This window comes from Anabrus simplex, chromosome 2, assembly GCF_040414725.1.
Source record: "Anabrus simplex isolate iqAnaSimp1 chromosome 2, ASM4041472v1, whole genome shotgun sequence".
Taxonomy (NCBI): domain Eukaryota; kingdom Metazoa; phylum Arthropoda; class Insecta; order Orthoptera; family Tettigoniidae; genus Anabrus; species Anabrus simplex.
The window spans coordinates 535405310-535426997 of NC_090266.1; the positions used below are offsets into that span (position 1 = coordinate 535405310).

Here is a 21688-nt window from a genome sequence, read left to right on the forward strand (position 1 = left end):
ACGGGAAACCATCTTCAGTTCTGCCGATAGTGGGATTCGAACCTACTATCTCCCAGATGCAAGCTCACAGCCGCGCGCCTCTACGCGCACGGCCAACTCGCCCGGTGGGATTGGAATAACTTACCAAGGGAGATTATCAATAAATTTCCAATTTCTTTGAAATCATTTAAGAAAAGGCTAGGAAACAACAGATAGGGAATCTGCCACCTAGGCGACTGTCCTAAATGCAGATCAGTTTTGATTGATTGATTGATTGATTGATTGATTGATTGATTGATTGATTGATTGATTGATTGATTGATGGCAGGCGAAACTAACGGACTCCCTGTTGTTCAAATGGAAGCAACAGAACAAGGATGAACATTAATATTTTAATTTTTAATTTAAAAAATGTATTTCAGAGGAACTAAGAATGTTCTTTGTATGTAAACACTAAGAAATGCTGAGGCCTTTAAGTTAAATAAGTATAACTAATGGACCCAAAAATATGCCCCTACATTAAGAAAAGGAAATGTCAAGTTTTTCGTTTAGTATCGAAAAACTGTATAATAAAAACTGTGCAAAATATAATTGAAATCTTACATTAAAAAGTCCACAGGTCATCGATAAGGGCTGCTGCATGACATTGACGAACTAGTTGTAGACCGGCCATACCCCCATACATATTCAATACGAAAGAAGCTGTATCTGGTGTTCGCAAGTAGTACTAATGCATCATTTTGTCTCGGTAGAATGGCACAAGTCCATTTGTGTTACTTGCCATGGTCAGCATGCACATTAATTTGTTTTTGTGTTAATGAATAACTTTACATATGTATTTTTGGCCCGCCTACATCTTAATACTTAAAAGACTTTGTTATTAGTAAATGTTGTGTAGGTATTTTCAAACAATATTTTGTTTAATATCTTTAAGTCTTTAGGCTTTTTCAATCGTGAAATTACCAGCGTTTCGCCCCAGTGTACCAGTGAGCTCATCAGCTTTTAACACTTGCAGTCGATGAAATTAAATTATGGTTTCCGTCTAGGAACCTTATTTTTTATATTATGTTTATCGTTTTAACATTTTGTTGGGGAAATAATCCGCACAAGTTCACTAAAGCTATTGTTCCTGCCAGTTTCTGTTAAAATTAGAAATGTTCTAAAACAACCTTAATATGGTTTATTAGTATTTTAAAAAATACTGTTGATTTCATATAGCTGCATATATATTTTAATATATATTTTAAAGAATTCTCTATTTTCATCATCATCATCATCATCATCTGTTTACCCTCCAGGTTCGATTTTTCCCTCGGACTCAGCGAGGGATACCACCTCTACCGCCTCAAGGGCAGTGTCCTGGAGCTTCAGACTCTTGGTCGGGGGATACAACTGGGGAGAATGACCAGTACCTCGCCCAGGCGGTCTCACCTGCTATGCTGAACAGGGGCCTTGCGGGGGATGGGAAAGATTGGAAGGGTTAGACAAGGAGGAGGGAAGGAAGCGGCCGTGGCCTTAAGTTAGGTACCATCCCGGCATTTACCTGGAGGAGAAGTGGGAAACCACGGAAAACCACTTCCAGGATGGCTGAGGTGGGAATCGAACCCACCTCTACTCAGTTGACCTCCCGAGGCTGAGTGGACCCCGTTCCAGCCCTCGTACCACTTTTCAAATTTCGTGGCAGAGCCGGGAATCGAACCCGGACCTCCGGGGGTGGCAGCTAATCACGCTAACCACTACACCACAGAGGCGGACCTCTATTTTCATGAGTTGTATTAAGAAGCATTTCTTGTATGTTCAGGGTACACAACCAGGCACAAGTCATTGCTGTATTTAAAATATGATAATAACTGCGTAGTAATTATTTTGTAATATGCAAAATGTCCGCCTCTGTTGTGTAGTGGTTAGTGTAATTAGCTGCCACCCCCGGAGGCCCGGGCTCGATTCCCGGCTCTGCCACGAAATTTGAAAAGTGGTACGAGGATTGGAACGGGATCCACTCAACCTCGGGAGGTCAACTGAGTAGAGGTGGGTTCGATTCTCACCTCAGCCATCCTGGAAGTGGTTTTCCGTGGTTTCCCACTTCTCCTCCAGGCAAATGCCGGGATGGTACCTAACTTAAGGCCACGGCCGCTTCCTTCCCTCTTCCTTGTCTATCCCTTCAAATCTTCCCATCTCCCGCAAGGCTCCTGTTAAGCATAGCAGGTGAGGCCGCCTGGGCGAGGTACTGGTCATCCTCCCCAGTTGTATCCCCGACCCAGAGTCTGAAGCTCCAGGACACTGCCCTTGAGGCGGTAGAGGTGGGATCCCTCGCTGAGTCCGAGGGAAAAGCCGACCCTGGAGGGTAAGCAGACTAAGAAGAAGAAGAAGAAGAAGAAGAAGAAGAAGAAGAAGATGATGCAAAATACTGAGATTGTAAACGTGCGAATAATATTGATCATAATAAATTGGAACAGCTGTAACAAGTCAACTTACGGTTAAAACCAGTAACAACTACGTATGTACACTTAATTATTTTTAATTCTTCTTTTAAATTTTCCCTAGTGGTTTCAACGTAGAACTAACACACCACAGGTTTACGGCGACGCAGGAATGTGACGGTAGCGGCTGTGGCCTTAACGAAATACAACCAGCATTTGCCTGTTGAGAAAATGGGGAACAACGGAAAACAATTTTCGGGGCTGTTGACGGTGGGTTTTGAACTGGCTATCTCAGTGCCGGACAGCAAATGGGACTTGTTTCAATTCTGATGGCAGCTTCATGATGGAAGTGCAGCTGGTCATTGGAGGGGTGAAGATGAACCCTGGACCAGGTCCTCCTGGTGCAGTGGGATGGGAAGAGGTGGAGAAGAGAAATTGTCAAGGGCCAGGCAGAACAAACAAGAGTGCTCCTACGGGAACAGCCAGTGACTGACAGTAATAAAGTACTGTATGAAAGAACAGCTAAAATAGGTAACAGAACTGGTTGTCCAGAACAATAAGGAAATAGCAAGTTTGAAAGATAAGATGAAGAGAATGGAAGAAGAGATAAAAGAATTGAGATGGCAAAATAAAAGCTCCAGCAGGAAACCTGTAAGAAAATATCTTTGTATTCGGGTTACCGGAGGATCCCAAAGAAGATATAGTAGCTAATGCACTAAATATAATAAATGAAAGTCTGAGGATAAGCAGCAGGGAAGCTGATATAGACGATGTTCAGCGACAGGGAAAGAGAATTGGTAAGCATCCAGTGAGAGTGAGGCTTGTTTCAACCATTATGGCGAAGAAGATCTTGGACAGTACGCGACACTTGAAAGGTGGAAGAATATGGATAAAAACAGGAAATGGAGAGATAATCATTTAGGAATCAAAAACTGTTCCGGTTCCACATGGGTGAAGCTAGGCGTTCTGGTTTCATTGCCTACACAAGAGGAAATCAATTAGCGGTGGGTGATGGAAAGTGGAGTCGTACATGGTCAGTGGATCAGCTAAAGGGGATGGGCGGCAATACCGAGAGGACGATGGCCGAGGAAGAATGCGAACGTAGCGGACGGCTGAGCTCAGTGAGTATAGCAGAGGGACGTACGTCGAACGAGGAAGTGAATCAAACTACTGACTCGGAGGACGCCAGAAGGGAGAACAGCCGTGTGACCTGGAGGAGAGGACAGAGACTGGAAGTAAGCACGCATCGTCCAAACGTAGACGGGTGATCCTGAAGAACTGTTGGCTAAAGAAAGGTAATTCAAATGAGGAAATTTGTGACAGGGAAAGGGTGAGTGCACTAGAGGAGAGTTCTAGTGAATTAGGAGTAACCAGGGTTACGAGGAGTAAGACTGGCACTCGGAGTGAAATGCTCGGGAGTAAACAATAACTAGAACTGAAAATAGGGTGTGTGAATATCGAAAGTTTTATGGCTAAATTAGGGAATTAATATTTTAGAAAATTGATGGCAGGCTTATAGGTAATTGCTTGTGTAAAAAACTGAATGGCTCCGGGAAGTAAAATAGAAGTAGAAGAATTTACAGTCTATTCCAAAGGAAAAAAGAGGGTTCGCGGGGTAGATATCCTGGTGTTATATGGCTTTGGTGAGGGAAGAGGTAAACGAAGAAATAGAACACAATGAATCGGAATTCGACGAAATGATTTGGTTAAGAACAAAATTTTCTTAAGAGAGTGACCAAGATTTGTGCATTGGTTTTGTTTACAACACGCCTGAAGCCTCTCCATTTGCAAAAAAGACTTTTTTGATGAGTTAGTACTGGAAATTAATAGGGCGCAAAATCGTTCTGAGGATGTAGGCATTGTGTTGATGGGAGAATTCAATGTCGGGGTTGCGGATCAGAGGCCGTTGTATGAAAAAGATACAGAGGAAACATGTATTCATAAGAGAGTAATTCAAGGTAAAGAATTTAATTAAAATTTTGTGGTATTGAAAAACGATATATTTTAAATGGGTGGTGGTGTGGTGATGAAATGGGGAACCTGATATACATAACAGAGGCAGGGGGCAGTGTGATTGATATGGTAGTATATTCACGTAATGCGTTACTTATGATTAGTATAAAGGTCGAGGACTGGGAATAGTCATAGTATTTACAATTATTATCACAATAGAATATATAGAGAGTAATACTTTAACGAACTGCACGAGAAATTCTAAAGAAAGACCAATTGCAACATACAGGTGGAAGGAGGAGCTAGGGAAAGAGTTTATAAGTTATTATGAGGAAGAAATATGTAAAATAGTGAAAATAGGAATAGGCATAATGATTGAGAATAATCAGACGGGTAGGACAGTAAAATTACTCGAACACACCATTAAGGTGGCGGGAGAGAAGATGCGGGTAAAGGTGGTGAACAGGAAAATGGAGAAGGAGTGGTACAATCATGACTGTAGACAAAAAAAGTTCCAAGTAATGAAAGCACTAAAGGTTACAAGAAACACGGGGAAACAAGTAGAGAATGGAATTCTGCACTAAGAGGAAAGAATATAGAGCATTGTTGTATATAGCAAAATTTGAATGGCAGAGGCAAAGGTTTGCTGAGCCGAATAGAAATTCTGAACATAATGAAAGTAGAAGAGTTTGGAGTACAATTAGGTGGGTATGTGGCAAGCAGGAAGCTGCTCGACAAACTGAAATAAGTCATGCTGACTGGGTGGAGTACTACAAGAAATTATTGGGAGGTGAAGACAGACTGAGACCGAAAATAGAAGGGAGTGGACTATCAGGAGGATTGGGATGTACTCTGCCTTCGTTAGATAAGGAAATATCGGTAGAAGAAGTAAGAGAGGTCTTGGACAAAGCTAAGAAAGGGAGAGCATGAGCTATTTCGGGGGTATCAAACGAATTTTGGAAACAAGTGGCGAAGAACAGACATATGGTAAAAAGCATTGTTAAATTATTTTTAAAAAAATATTTGAAGGGGGAGAATTTTCGAAATCTTGGCAATTTATAAGAAAAAAGGAGAGAAATCAAACCCAAATACACCGGCGGAAAAAATATCCGAACACCAAGAAGAGGTTGTGCTAGATTAACGATCGTTGGTAGTCGTGTGTATACATCTAAAAGATGACATTGATTCAAATTTCCCGCAAATCGCATTAGCGTGGCGCTAGTAGGGCCCCATGGCGTTGCACATCATGTTTGCTTTAAATACGGGCTATACTGTGCGAAAGCGTTAGTTACCTGTGAGATTGGACGTAGTGACTGCGAGTGGGTCAAGAACGCCTTTACGACGACGAAGAAGCCAGTATCAACAGCTCACTACAGTTGAATGAGGCCGTATAATAGGGCTACATGAAGGTGGATTTTCCTTCCGCACCATTGCAGAACGACTTTTCAGGAATGTCTCCACTGTGCATGCGTGCTGGTCGCAGTGGTCACGATTAGAGCTGGGGACGGAGCGGAGCAGTTGTTGTGACGTCATCACCCGGTAGTACTGAGTGAACTACCGAGTGAATGTCCTGACGCGGGACGTTTAAACACGTTATAGGTATGGCACTGCGACGGTATTGCATCCCCCCTATTAATACCCTTCTCTCACAACATAACAACTGTAAATAACTGCATATATATTCACTAGAATTGTTACATACGTAACCGCTAGGGAGTAGGAGGGAGTATGTGGAATATATGTTAGTAACTCATATAGTTAACTCATTCGAATAGTAAAACAACGTATGGCGCATACCTTCAGAAAGGATTTGTATACAAGGAGATTGGAAGTTAACAGAAAAGTAATGTATTAACAATTATTTCGTAAGTTCATGTGATACGGTACACTATTAATGAGAAGAATAACCTGAATATAACGAATCTTATCAGAATATAATGAAAAAACTGACATAATTTCATCTACAGGATGACAAAAGTAAGTACGTAAATAAACGTTGACTGGAATGTCCCTCTTTGCAAATGTGATTACAAAACATATTTGACAACATAGTCCTAACGTCCCAATGCCAAACAGCTATTAGTAGAATGCTTCTATAAATACAAAAAACGAAAACAGATTAACGAAAGGATGGTGCACTTTATTAATGATGCTCTGTATATAATGCATTTCTTTGTAAAAATAACAAGTTGTCGACCATTTGCGGAGACAGAGACGACCTTCTTTCGGATATTACTTGACCTGCGGCGGAGAATACTTCCTCTGCTGGAACTGAAGTGGCCGGCACGCAGAGATAGTAACCTAGAGCTAGGTCGCTCAACGGATTTGCGGCACGTTCTGACCAATATTTGACTGGATCCGTTGATTGCATAACTGGCGGTATCTCCATATACTGCCTCAGAAATATAACAGCCTCGGAGACTGGAGTAGACGCCTGTTTGTATTGTGCTACCTTCTCGGACATGAAGCACAATATATCTGCTGCAGCAGCTTCATCGTTGCATCGTGAAGGTGCAGCGGTACGTTCGTTCGAAGATCTGACCTCCCGGCGTTCCAATGCGACCTTCAATTCGCCTTCAACCTGCGTGTACACCATTCCTTATGTCACCACAATTTGTATGAAAGTATCTGGTTAACATAAATAACGTACAATGAACTCGTAAATGCCTTACCTGTTGGCGTGCTTCTTCGGCGTTTGCGGCTACCCGAAATGCGAGTTTCTTGTACCTCGGGTCCAAAAATGTAGCAGCCCTGGTTACCGATCTACCTTCATATTTCATCAGCCTTTTATTGACCGAGTCCTTCAGTTGATTGTGAAACACCACGGCGATTTCACTTTGGGGCTTTTCTCCTGAGATCTGTAGAACTAGTCCATGAACCAAGGGGACCACCATAGATGATGTGACGTACGCACTTCCAGAAAGCATCACCGTAATCTTCTCAAATGGGTTCAAAAGTCCTGCTACCTCTGTAAGAATGTGCCACTCTTCCGCTGTAATTGATCACGTTAATGAATCAGTGAACTAGACCAGTACAACATGCTATGGATTTAATTAAAAGAGCTCTTACCTGACATTGTCCTTGGGGAGTTAACAAGCTCCGATTGAGCTATAATTAACTGGTCTTTAACATCCAGGAGCCGACGGATCATGTGCAGCGTGCTATTCCACCGCGTGGGACAACGTTGTAGAAGGCGTAAAACTGATGTGCCCGCAAGTGTTTGCAACCTCTGCAGTTTTTCCTGTGCAATGCCGCTTTGCCTGGAATATAAATATATTAAACAACTAATGTTAAGCCATCGCCAACGTTACAGTATAACACCGTATTCACTGACAGTACCAGATGCACTTACTTACCGAAAGAATGTGACGGTGGTAGAACACAGGACAAGAAGGTCTTCCAAGTGGAGCGTGTTGTGGATTGCATCATTTACCACAAGATGTAAGGTGTGGGCCACGCATGGCACATGCCGGAGGTTTAGTTTTCTTATAGCAGCCACCATATTTGCAGCGTTGTCCGTGGTAACTCCAGGAATCTTTCCCCTTAATCCCCATTTGTCGATGATACCGGTTAATCGTTCAGCAATCGTGTCTGCGGTGTGGTTCCCTCCAAGCCTGGCGGTCTCTAAACATGCAAATTTTAGTGCCCCATTTAACACAAAATGCGCCGTGACTGTGAGGTAGCTATCCTGCACCCTGGACGTCCAGCAGTCCGTTGTGAGTGCAACGTGGTTAGCATGCGATATTTCGATCTTCACTTTGTCGTACACTTCCGCGTATAATGATGGTATAAGTATCTGGAAAGCAACAAACATTTAGTGCGTTATGCATACATTTCATCAAAACCAAATGCATTTTTATGTTTGTTTATATCACATTACTTACGTCCGATAATGTGCGACGTGATGGAAGTTCGTAACGAGGCTCCAGATCGTGGACGAACCTTTTAAAGCCTCTGTCCTCCACAATTCGTAGAGGCTGCATATCTTGCGCCACAAATGTGGCCAAACTTCTGTCCAATTTTCCTTTTTCGGCACTCGTTTTGCTGAATACAACAATGTTGCTTTCCGCTGGAGACGCTGCCCTGCCCATATCATCTTTGTGATGTCTCCTCACATGATCCCACAAATTTGATGTGCCACCACCCGTCGCGTATGTGCGGCCACACAATTTGCATTTTGCTTGTTTCCTATTGTCCGTGACGTCAAAAAACCGCCAGGCATCCGACGGTTTTCGTGGCATTTGTGGAACAACGTTCTGTAAAAAGGTTCTTTAAATTCCTTTAAATGTTCTCAAAATATAACTACTATCTACGAATATGTTTAAATATTACACTAACACCACAAAGATAATCTAACAGACTTTACATTATCTACAAAACATAACAAGCGTAAGGAATATATACGTACATTCGAAACACACAGATTGCATACAGGTACTTTCGTACGTGTGTTGTGCGCTACACTGTGCTCAGGTCCTCCGCGAGTACTCGCAGTTGTAAGCGGAGGGGATCGGTGGCGCGCTCTACCGCTACAACCGGATTACTCATCGGTATTACTCGCTCCGTCCCCACCTCTAGTCACGATAAAGTACGCTTGCAAGAAGACCAGGCTCCGGACGTCCCCGTGGCACCACCGAGGGGAGGACCGCCGTATTCGGCGTATGACTGTGGCACAGTGGACTGCGTCTGCAGCAGCAATTCGAGCGGCAGTCGGCACCACTACCCTTCCTCACAGCACATGCAAAGTCTCCACTACTTGCCGTAGTGCTATACAATTTGGTTAGCCGCGACGAACAGCATTTTGTGCGTATTTCCGTTAATAATTATGTTAATAATTAAAGAAAATAAACGAAGGAATTAGCATATATGATGTACCAAGAGGAACTCTCCTTCGTCATGTACTTTTAAATTTACAATTCATACAGGTCGATCTGCATATATTATATCTTTGTAACATGTGTGTTTTTTCTTCCTATCTTAATAAAGTACAAATGTTGTCCCGTTCCCTTATGGCCCCAGGGAAATGCGAAATTATTTCCGCCCTGGTGGCACCCTCTAAATTGTGTTGGCAAGCCTTCCTCCGACCTGCGCACTTGTCGTGTTCTCTCTCCACCTTGCCCCTCCTCGCCTCTGCCGAGGGATGGCACGGTGCTCGCAGAAAACTTCGTTCAGTTCGCTTGGAGCGAGCAAGCAGCTTGGTCATCTAGCCGCGAGCGTGGAGGTAGGAAAGCTTACCAACCAACGTTAGGCTTAGGGAGGGAGTTGCCTTATATTGAGAATGTAACGTGTTTGTTCTCTTGTTAATAGAGGCTAAGGGCCTCAGTAAATAAAATAGTAAGAGGGTTCGCTTCTGTAAAAGTTAATGTGGTTTCTTTTAATTTAACATGTTGTCACTAAAAGGAGCTTGTTAAGAATTGAGAATTGAGAGTTGTAATATTTGAATTGTTGGAGGGCAGGTCCCCCCCAATGAATACGGACTTTATTTGTGCGCACTCATTATTGTAATAAATGTTCAGCATTACAACGACTCGGTTTTCGCTGACTGCGTTATGGCTCTCCTTGCTCGTCACTGGTATTCAGCCTTCGGTCTTGAAGCCCGCACCTTCCTTATTTCCACACCGCTGCCAATTTTACTTGGTGCAGCAGTCTGGTAGCAGAGCGTTTATTTGTGCTCCTACCAGTTCTTTCGGGCAATTTTGAGTGTGCGTGCTCTCTCTCTCTTTCGGTTACGGTATTTCCCGTTCAGCTTGGTGGCCGGCGATATCTTTACCATGGCTACTCGAGACGTGGCATATCCTGGGTCTCTTAGAAAAGAAGAGTTGTTATACGAACTGTCAATTCGTAATGTAGAGTCTAAAGGGACAGTTAAAGCGGATGAGTTATTATTACGAACTAATTTAGATAAAATTGTTGTGGTACCCAAGGTCTCTGACGGTGAGGCTGCGAGTGTGGCGTCCCTTATTCAGGCCAATTTGACTGAAATATCCTCAGTTATGGATTTTTTAGAGAACGATGTAGCGTCTCTTCATCAGTTAAAACGAGTACAAGGGCGTCTAACCCATTATGTTTATCGGACGGAAGATTTACTCTCCTTAGAATTAAAGGAGGAGCTAGTAAGTCAAATTGGAGCTTTGAAGGACAAGGCGGTCCAACTTTTAGGAAAGGTTGAGGCTTGGTTGGCCGCACTTTCTATTAAATCTAAACCTGTCACTCCTTCTGTTAATCGGGTTGACGAGGAACCCAATAAGTTTATTGGTAATCCTGAGTTGGATGGTGTGCAAGGCTTGCTGGAATCGCAGCAAGTTTCCTTACCTAGGATTCTCCCCCAGGCTAATCTTCCAGTTCAGCAATCGATCTTGCCTTCTGTGAATTTGCCCTTTTCTAGTATCCCTCACCCGTTAAGTAGTATGTTGAAAAACGTTCCTCATTATTCGGTAAATTCTGCCGATGATGTAGTTACCTTTTTGCGATTTTTTGTGGAATTTCAGGATCATGCTCTTGTGTTCGGGCTAACTCACGTTCAAATATTGCAAATTCTTTATCCGTATACTACAGGGGTGCTTTCCAATAAAATAGTTAGTGCTATTTCTGATCAGTTGTCACTTCAGCAGTTTCATGCTTATTTGCTTACTCATTTTATTCCGGCTAGGGCTCTCAGCTCTCTAGTGCTGAAATTTTATTTCAGGGTTCAACGATTGGACGAGCCTTTAACAGAATATGTTGCTGATGTTAAATTTTACGCTAGTGTGTTTGCGTTACATTATACAGAAGAGGAGATCGTTCTCACGATCGTAGAGGGCATTTCCCCGTTATACCGCCCCTGTCTTTGTTTTGCTGCTCAACCTCACAGTTTTGCGGAGCTCGAAGCGATACTGGTATTGGCTGAAGGTGTTCGCCATGCGGACTCACTTCGTATTACTAGCTTGCCCCCGGTTGGTTCTAATGACAGGGAGTCTGTGGTGGTTCGTAAGCCTAACTTATTAAGAAAGTGTTATAATTGCGGTGCTTCTAATCATTTGCGTAATAAATGCCCCTCTCGGTCTCGTAACAACAGTCAGGGTGCTAGTGCTGGTTCTAGGGTAGAGGTTCCGCCCAGAACCAGTAATATTGTATGCTTTCGGTGCGGGGTCGCAGGTCATCTTGCGCGACATTGTACCACCCATTCAAATAGCTCTTGACTACAGCGGGAGGTGGTGCAGGACAATGGTACCGCCTTGCCTTCCCCTGTTATTAATCAAACATCTTGTTCGTTTGGTGAACCGTCTCCTATTTGCCCTGTGGGCTGTTTAGAGATATGTACGGAAATTAAAGGTTTGAGTCCGTTGGTTGAGGTCGAAATAAACAATGAGCCCGTTTCGGCTCTTCTTGATTCTGGTAGTGTGGTGTCATTTATTAGTGAAAGATGGTTTGCTTTACATAAAGCTGTCTGTAAATTTCCTCATTTATCTCCGGTTTTGCATTCGTTTGTATCAGCCAATTCTTCCAGAATTGAAGTCCTGGGACTGGTAAAATGTAAAATTCGTCTTTCCAATTTTACTTGGAAATTTTCCTTGTATGTTGCGAGTAATTTACCGTATCCTGTCATTCTTGGTTCAAATTTTTTTGATCATTCTGGTTTAGTCTTAGATATTCAGGAGCGTTCATGTTGGTTTAAGTTTTCACAAATGAATAAAATACCTTTGCACATTAGTAATTCTGCTTCAGCGTCGTCGGTATCGCCGCCTCAGGACGAAGTGGTGTCAGATCTTAGCCATTTGACTGAGGATGAGGCGCAGCGTATTAGGGAGTTGTGCGAGGCCTACCCGGATGTGTTTACTGAGAAATTGGGGATGACGAATATCTTAGAGTATAAAATAGAGGTCACGGATTCGGTCCCTGTCAGATTTCCGCCCTATCGTTTACCTCCTCCTAAGATGCAGGCATTAAAGGAGATCATTAACAACATGCTTGAGGAAGGGATCATCCGGCCCTCTACTTCGGCTTACTCTTCCCCCATTTTCCTGGTGCCCAAGCCCCAGGGTGGTTATAGGCCTGTTTTGGATTACAGGGCTCTTAATCGTAAAGTGGTCTTGCAGTCTGTCCCGCTCCCGGATTTACATACGTGTTTTTCATGGTTCAAGAGGGCGAGGTACTTCACTGTCCTGGACCTCAATCAAGCTTATTACCAGATTCCGCTCGCGGAGGAGTCTCGTCATCTGACGGCCTTCGCGACGGACTGGAACCTTTATGAATTTTGCCGGCTGCCTTTTGGGATCTCGACAGGCGCCGCCGTTCTCACGAGACTCCTTGATCAGTTGTTTTCCGACATTAAATTTGACTTCCTTTATCACTATCTTGATGACGTAGTTTTGTATTCGGAGACGTTCGAGGATCATCTCCAGCACCTCGATGAAGTATTGTCACGCCTGAGGAAGGCTGGCTTGACAGTCAAATTGTCCAAGGTCTCGTTCGCCAAACCTCAGATGTCCTTTTTGGGGCATATTGTATCCTCTAACGGTGTCTCGGTCGATCACTCCCGCACTCAGGCCATTCAGGATTTTCCTCCTCCGCAGGATGTGAAAGGTGTGTCCCGCTTTGTCGGAATGGTTAACTTCTTCCGAAAATTCGTCCCGAATTTTGCCAGTCGTGCGGCCCCTCTTAATGCACTCCGGCGTAAGGGAGTAAGGTTTCAGTGGGGAGCTTCTCAGCAGGCTGCTTTTGACGATCTCAAGCTGGCCATTTCTAACGCTCCGGTGTTAGCTATGCCGGATTTCACTAAGGTCTTCATAGTGCAAACCGACGCTTCTTCGTCAGCTGTCGCAGCCGTTTTGCTCCAGGAATCTGAGTTAGGGAGACGCCCCATTGCTTATGCTTCACGGGCTCTTACCCCTTTAGAAGCTAAGTACTCCGTGTACGAGCTTGAAGGCTTGGCTGTTCTTTTTGCTCTAGAACGCTTTCGTGTGTACCTAGAGCATGTTAAGTTTGAGCTTGAAACTGACAACCAGGCGTTAAGTTGGGTGCTTGGGAAACCACGGAAAACTGGTCGCTTGGCTCGTTGGGCCATTAGAATTTCCGCCTTTCAATTCAACGTCCGTCATATTCGGGGCTCTGAGAACGTTGTAGCGGATACTCTCAGCAGGATGTTTTCTGAACAACCTATTCTTGATGACGAACCAGCTCCTGAGTCCTCTCTAGCAATATCCTTGGTTGGAGCGATTTTATCTGATACCCCTCTCTTGTATCACGATATAGGTAAATTTCAATTGGAAGATCCGCTCTTGGCTCCTATCGTCCAAGACTTGAAGGATGGGAAAATTGTCGATCCGTACGTATTGAGGAACGGAGTTCTTTGTTGCCCCTCCCGTCATGATCGTAAGATGAAGGTTGTAATTCCATCTGTGTTGGTCCCTATGATCTTTAAGTATTTTCATGAAACTCCCCTCGCAGGTCATCAGGGAGTATTTAAAACAAGGGAGAAGATCAGGGAAAATTTCATCTGGAAGGGAATGGACGGAGACGTTCGCGAACTTGTCAAGGCTTGTAAGATTTGTAGGATTAGTAAGCCATGTGTTAATTCTCGGGTTGGGTTGTTATCCTCTACCCAAGCTACCCGTCCTATGCAACGTCTATATATCGATTTCGTAGGACCTCTCCCGAGATCGAAATCTGAATCAAATAGGTGTATTTTGGTCTGCGTGGATGGCTTCACTCGTTTTACATGGTTATTTCCGACGAGGATGGCCAACGCTGAAACAACCATTAGATGTTTAAAAACCATATTTTCATCATTTGGTCCTAGTCAGTATTTGGTTTCAGACAATGCGAAAGCCTTTACATCTAATCTATTTAAGAACTTCTGTTTTAGCCTGTCGATTACTCACGTCACGACTTCCCCTTACTACCCCCAGCCTTCGTACGCGGAGAGAGTTAATAGGAATTTACGCTCGGCCCTCATTGCTTTCCATTACCACGATGTTCAGAGGTGGGACACCACCTTGCCGTGGCTGGCTTATGCTTTTAATACTGCGGTGCATGAGGCGCACCAGTTTTCCCCTTTTTCTCTCATGTTTTCGTTTCTTCCGAACTCGCCGCTTTCCAATTTGTGGCATATTGATGATTTGTTGCCTGAGAGGGTGGATCCTCTTAATATTCGCGCGAACTGGAAGAAAGCTAAAGAGAATCTTCAGGTCTCCTACCAGAGGAAGAAGGAGCGCTACGATAAGGGGCGTCAGCCTACCAGCCTGGCTGTCGGGGATGAGGTATTCATTAAGAATTTTGTTCCCTCTGGGAAGTTGGCACCCAGGTTCCGTGGTCCTTTCCGGATTATTGATTTTCTTACCCCGGTCACCCTGTTGGTGAGAGACCCCGTGACCGAGGGAGTTTTTCGTGTTCATCTTTCTCAGCTTCAATCTGCTCAATGAAGTTTTTGCTTTAATTGGTTGGCGAGAACCGATACGTCTGTGGTGTTCATGTTTGCGGGGTTTGTTCCCCTGTTGTTTTGCTAACTTCTGTATTTTATGGGGAGTTGTATTTTACTTAGTCTGTAAGAGTTTTTAAATTTGGTATGTGAGCCCTCCTGCAGGCCTACCTAGCCTCCTACCTCCTCGCCCGGCGCGCTGACCCGGGATTGTCTTCCTCCACCTTCACTCTTACATCTTATCGGCTCTTGTGAAAACAAAACTGCTGGCCTTAAACTTGTATGTTTCAGCATTATGGAGGTTCCATCTTCGCCGTCGCTCCGTGAGAAGGGCCCCTCATGTGGGCGTGTTTTGGCATGCGCTGACTCCATCGGCCGTCCTTCCGGGCCGTTTTTCTGCATGTTGTATGTTTTGCGCTGGCTAGCATTCGCTGCCAGTTGTAGCACGCATCGTCCATCTGGCTTATTGCATCTTGGTGTGCCTGGTTGCCGTGTGTTTGGCATTCGTCATTCATTTTGAGCCATGCCAGTTTCGTCGTCACTTGGACTTGCAAGCCGGTAGCTCGCCCGGCGATTCTCCTTCAACTTATTCTAATCTTGTTATTGAGATGTGCATCTTGAAATATGGATTCTCACGGACTGGCTTTTATTGCCTTTCGCCAAGCTAAAAGGTGTTTACCTAATGAAATGTTAGGCCAGTTGTTGGTGTATCCTAAGCAAAAGACTCTTTCTCCAAGTGTTTTTAATTGCTTAAGCAAACTGTTATTTATTTGTTTAAAAAAAGAACCTTTCATCGAGAGCTCTTGTGGTGTCTAAAGTAAAAGAAGAAAGACTTTTTCCAACCTGGTTGGAAACTTAGGGAGGGAGGTCTGTACCAAGAGGAACTCTCCTTCGTCATGTACTTTTAAATTTACAATTCATACAGGTCGATCTGCATATATTATATCTTTGTAACATGTGTGTTTTTTCTTCCTATCTTAATAAAGTACAAATGTTGTCCCGTTCCCTTATGGCCCCAGGGAAATGCGAAATTATTTCCGCCCTGGTGGCACCCTCTAAATTGTGTTGGCAAGCCTTCCTCCGACCTGCGCACTTGTCGTGTTCTCTCTCCACCTTGCCCCTCCTCGCCTCTGCCGAGGGATGGCACGGTGCTCGCAGAAAACTTCGTTCAGTTCGCTTGGAGCGAGCAAGCAGCTTGGTCATCTAGCCGCGAGCGTGGAGGTAGGAAAGCTTACCAACCAACGTTAGGCTTAGGGAGGGAGTTGCCTTATATTGAGAATGTAACGTGTTTGTTCTCTTGTTAATAGAGGCTAAGGGCCTCAGTAAATAAAATAGTAAGAGGGTTCGCTTCTGTAAAAGTTAATGTGGTTTCTTTTAATTTAACATGTTGTCACTAAAAGGAGCTTGTTAAGAATTGAGAATTGAGAGTTGTAATATTTGAATTGTTGGAGGGCAGGTCCCCCCCAATGAATACGGACTTTATTTGTGCGCACTCATTATTGTAATAAATGTTCAGCATTACAACGACTCGGTTTTCGCTGACTGCGTTATGGCTCTCCTTGCTCGTCACTGGTATTCAGCCTTCGGTCTTGAAGCCCGCACCTTCCTTATTTCCACACCGCTGCCAATTTTACTTGGTGCAGCATATGATAACAAGGTTTGTACAAACAGCTTTTTAAAAATAATTCCTAGTTCCAGCTGGCTAAAGTGGAATTAAAAAGTAATGTTTACTCCACAATATTGAGGGGGAGGGGCGACTGTCCCTCCTCACCTCCCCCCCCCCCCTAATCGCCGCTACTGTTTGTAAACGCGCCAAAGATGCAGAAAAGGAAATCTAATAACTTATTAATTTATACACGTGTAGACATTCCACTCGATGAGTTTCTTGTATGAAACAAAAACGAGTAATGTTCGGTGAAATACGTGTGTAGAAGGCATACGGCTGTTTGGAGCTTCTGTTGCATTCCGACCAGATTGTCCAGATTAAAATAATGTCTGTGTATTCGTCGCTGCTGATCACACTAGCCATTGCCGATATGCTGACAGCAAATATAGTGCGGCTGTACCATACACCAGCCTAGAACTATGCGGTCGAAAACGATGTTTACTAATGCAAGGGGTGCATTAGACCGGTGGCGCTGAGTAACATGCTGCGACCGACACTCCGTTTCTTATCTCTTCATATTCTGACGTAACCTGTCCGCTGGCAGTAGTTTCCCTGTGAAAATCAGTTGGTAGACATCCCATTATCCATTTGTGCATGCGGGACATTTATAAATAGAAAGTACGGCGATCGAGACCCACCTGGTATATATGATGAGGAACGCATGTGTCAATTCGGAAACTTCCGGAGAACTTCGAATTTTCGAGCTATCTCTCCCTCGTTAGCCTAGCACACCATTACCCCCATGCCCCGCACCTATCGGGCACTTTTTTTAAAAATTGGTTTTCGGTCCGATCGACCATTTACCCACCTACAATTTTGTTTCTTATTAATTATGCATTGACTTGATGAAATGAACTTCTACATTTAAGACGAACACAAACACCCATCTCCCGAGCTGGAGAAATTAAACAGACGAAGTTAAAATCGCCCACCCGGCCGGGAATCGAACCCGGAGCCGCTTGGCCAAAGGTCAGCACGCTATTGGGCAATCAGCTGCCAGCCATGCGAGGTGAGGTGAGGGGAGAGGGGCCGCAGTGCCTGGGCTGCAATATCGTTTTCCGATGCGACCGACGTTTTATCTCATTGCGTTCAAGTTGTATAAATGGAACAATGCGCCAGATGCTTACAATATAATGTGCTTTACATTTCCATCGTTCTCATTTGAGGTTAGGGCTTCATCGATAGCCTTGGTAGCCCTCACCACTGACGAAAATGTTGGGAAGTTTTCCGAAATCAAGGCAGGTTGAAGAGTTCATTTATATTTTTGACACTTCAATAATGTTCTGCAATGTTTGAACGTCTGCTATCTATAAACCACAGGAAACACTGAATCACACTTTAAACACACAAGTTATTCATTGTTATTGTCATACCTATTTAAACATGGAAATTTATTCTGTAGACTAGGGTGCGACATGGCGGGGGGGGGGTGTCGTGAGTAAGGGAGGGTTTCCTCTCACCGACGGTTTTTTCTCAAAGGTTTCTCCTCACTAAAACTGCCCGAGGTGGGGATTCTTTCATTATAAAATATTGAGGAAAACACTTATTTTACAGAAATTAATGTTTTATTCTGCATATTTTCATCAGCAATAAGACACATAATGTAGAAATAATAGAATGACTGCCAGACTTTGAACAATAAAGCAACTCCGCATGTGCAGTCTATTTTTCATGTTTCACTCCGGCAAGTCCATCTGAAAGGCAGTGTTTATAATTCTTGTTATAACAACAGAATTCAAACAAAGAGATTTAAATTTTACATTTACTTACAGGGGAATTATATACCCCCTACCCACGCCGGGTACTTCCTGGAATAAACACTAGTAGTTAAGCCCTATGATCCTTCTCCCCCCTCCCCCATTTCTTTCTGATTTCGCACCCTGTTGTAGACTATCAATGAACTTGGACTTTCATTTAGAAGCAATTACAATAGTCAAAACACATTAAAAATCAACCTTATTTATCTTGCCACACCACAAAACCAACCGTCAGCAACCGCCAAACAACTGTTAACTGTTCGACCTTCTACACATGGAGCTACTCGTCACAAACATAACTGGTCTGTGATTAGGCGCGTAAATTTATTAGTAACTAAACAGTGACTCGGCTCCACATACGAAGCTACTGTGCAGTGACGGGTTGTTCCTAATTAGTCACAAAGTTTGGTGAGGACTCACTAGATCACTTCTGTACTTTGCTGGAATGTCAAATACTAACTTAAGTGAAGAAGAAGACATGTTATGCTTCATTATTTCAGGATAAAAGATAGAAGAAGGTAATGCATTCATCCATATCTTGAAAGGAACATCCACTGCACATTATTCGTAGCAGCAAAGGAGCCCAAACAAACGGATGCTATATTCATTTCTTTTTAATCGTATGGCCAAACACAGTTATATGGACTTGGTGCAGCTTACTGCGTCTGCCATTCGACAACGAAATATAAATATGAGGGAATGTGTGAGTGCCGACGAAAGAGTAACACTAATAATTCTCAGGTGAGAAAAGTCAACTTTATTTAACAATAGCTTTAAAGGTTTATAACAGAAGCCACAAGAAAAGAGAAAGAAAAACAATGTTCATGTAGTGAATGACGCATAATATTTCTCATAGCATTTCACTGTTGCTCAATATGAAAGTTCATGGCATCGGTAAGTGCATTGCGACTTGCTTCATAATATCCTTTTGCTTCCTGTGTTGGTTCGGTCGCACTTGTTTACCTTGAGAGATTGGTGTATGTATGAATGATCACTAGAAGAAGGTGAGAGAGATGGAAGTGAAGTTGTGGTTGGTGGGTTAGAAGTGATGGTAGGGAGGTGGCAACAGTGTCTCGTGAATAGCTTCAAGGCACCTTCTTTTTTAATTGTCGCACTTGAATCTCAGTCATTGACTCGGGATATATCAGCATACTAAACCCTCTCATGCGTTACGTCCACTGCAGTGGACAGCTATTATTTGTTGATATTAACCCTCAGTTGTTTTTTAATGCTCAGTAGTACATTTTCTATATCACTCATTCAACTTCATTGTGAATTGCTTCCTAATATCCTCTTGTTTCCTTCTTCGGTTCGGTCGTACTTTGTTCGCACTGAGATGCTGATGTATGGACGAAAGGTCCTAGAACAATGTGAGGGAGATGGAAGTGAAGTTGTGGTTGCTGGGTTAGCAGTGGGGGTAGGGAAGAGAGAACAGTGTTTCGTGAATAGCTTCAAGGCACCTTCTTTTTTTTTAATTTCCGTACGTGAATTTCAGTCACTGACTCTCAGTATACTTAATGAAAACCTTTGTTACGTATCACACCTGGGATTGTATAGACGTAGCAAGTTTTACGTTATTGCTTTGGAAATAGAAATTAATTTTCTACGGTATCGCTTCTTTATGTAGGGGCTGCCTGGCCGGGGCGGTAAAGGCGTGCTCGGCTCGCCCGGAACGACGTGGATTCGATTCCCCGTCAGGAAGTCGTAAAATTTAAGAAACGAGACTTCCACTTCCGGAGGTGCACATGGACCCGAGGTTCACTCAGCCTACACCAAAAATGAGTACGAGGTTAATTCTTGGGGACAAAGGCGGCCGGGCGTAGAGCTAACCACTGTACCCTGTGCCGAGGTTATGGATAGTGGAAGCCTTTACCTTCCACTCCCTTTGCTTTGCTTTTATCACTTCTTTATGTACTTGTTGTTGAGGTTTCACAGGTGGACGAATTGGAGGAAGCTGCGGCGGCGGTGGTTGTGAAAGTTCAAATAACCCTGGAGATTACGATTTTTGTTCAGTGACACTGTCTTTATTGTCGCTATCACAAATTTCAACAGCGCTTTCCTGTTGGGGTGCATTAGACAAGTTCCCTAAAGCCTTGCATAACGCCTAGAAAAATGGGAGAGTGAACTGGATTCCTTCTGTTAAATAGTATGACTTTATTTTTGGATCTAGAACCAATCGCAACAGGTTTCATGTGACGTACAGGGACAGTCCGCAAATTCTTCCATCTCTCATTGCATTCAGCCATTCCCCCAAAATTAAAATAGGACATCCTAGTTGTACCTGATTTAAGAAATACATACAATTAATATTATATAATTGATATTATAATTTATAATTTAAGTAGTAGTACTAGGATTGCATAGCATTCTTTTATTTATTTTCAGATATTTAGCAACTGGATGAACGTTTGTAACTCTTTCACTTTACTTCTGCAGAGGAGAGATACTACAACAACATCCTGTAAACCCAGCAAAATTTATGTATAAACGATAGTTCAACAGCTAACGCACTAAGAAAATATTTAGGTGACTATTTTTAAGTAAATATGCATGTTTACCTTGGAAATGGAAAAAGTGCGTTTTTGAACTTTTGCTTTGGCATTCTTCCTACAGTATTTATAATAATAATTATTTATTAATCAAGAGTTGAATTTATTCAATATTTTTATTATATGGACTAATTTGTAATCAGTGTAGTCTCCTTTCAGAATAGTGTAATTTATGTGAGAACGAATGTACATATCTCTAAAAATGTAAGTCACTTTATTAACATTACCCTATAGCTTAATAAAACCTACTTACCTCTAAATTGTTTTGCAAATTCTTTCCATGCTATTTCCGTAATGTATTCATTCCGCAGTTAATTATACAGTGCAGCTCTGAAGATGGTTTTCCGTGGTTTCCCATTTTCACACCAGGCAAATGCTGGGGCTGTACCTTAATTAAGGCCACAGCCGCTTCCTTCCCACTCCTAGCCCTTCCCTGTCCCATCGTCGCCATAAGACCTATCTGTGTCGGTGCGACGTAAAGCAAATAACAAAACAAAAAATTATACAGTGCGGGGCGTTTTTCAATTTCCCTCACAAACTTTATACTGAAAAATCGTTCGTTCGCCATCACAAAAGTTCACTTGATCACTGGGAACTGAGAAACTAAACTCATTGGTGACCGACTCGGCGAGTCATCTAAAACTGATCATAAACGAATTGGGTGCTAAAAGATTACAAACTGGTAGCGCCTTGTGTGGCATTCCATTGAATTACACAGGAGGTGACTCCCAAGTGATCGGCGAAAAACTAATAATAATATTATTTGCTTTACTTCCCACTAACTACTTTTTAAGGTCTTCGGAGACGCCGAGATGCCGGAATTTAGTCCCGCAGGAGTTCTTTTACGTGCCAGTAAATCTACCGACACGGGGCTGTCGTATTTGAGCACCTTCAAATACCACCGGACTGAGCCAGGATCGAACCTGCCAAGTTGGGGTTAGAAGGCCAGCGCCTTAACCGTCTGAGCC

At 43.2% G+C, this 21688-nt stretch overlaps 1 protein-coding gene across 1 annotated transcript in view; it reads left to right on the forward strand.

The window, feature by feature from the left end:
* LOC136864209 (WASH complex subunit 1) overlaps positions 1 to 20701 on the forward strand; it is a 214543-nt gene extending 193842 nt beyond the window's left edge. Inside the window, exon 9 of the mRNA XM_067140909.2 lies at positions 20557 to 20701. Coding sequence (XP_066997010.2) covers positions 20557 to 20658 — 102 coding nt within the window. The 3' untranslated portion in view covers positions 20659 to 20701. The remainder of the gene's footprint in view (positions 1 to 20556) is intronic.
* Positions 20702 to 21688: the final 987 nt, after the last annotated feature.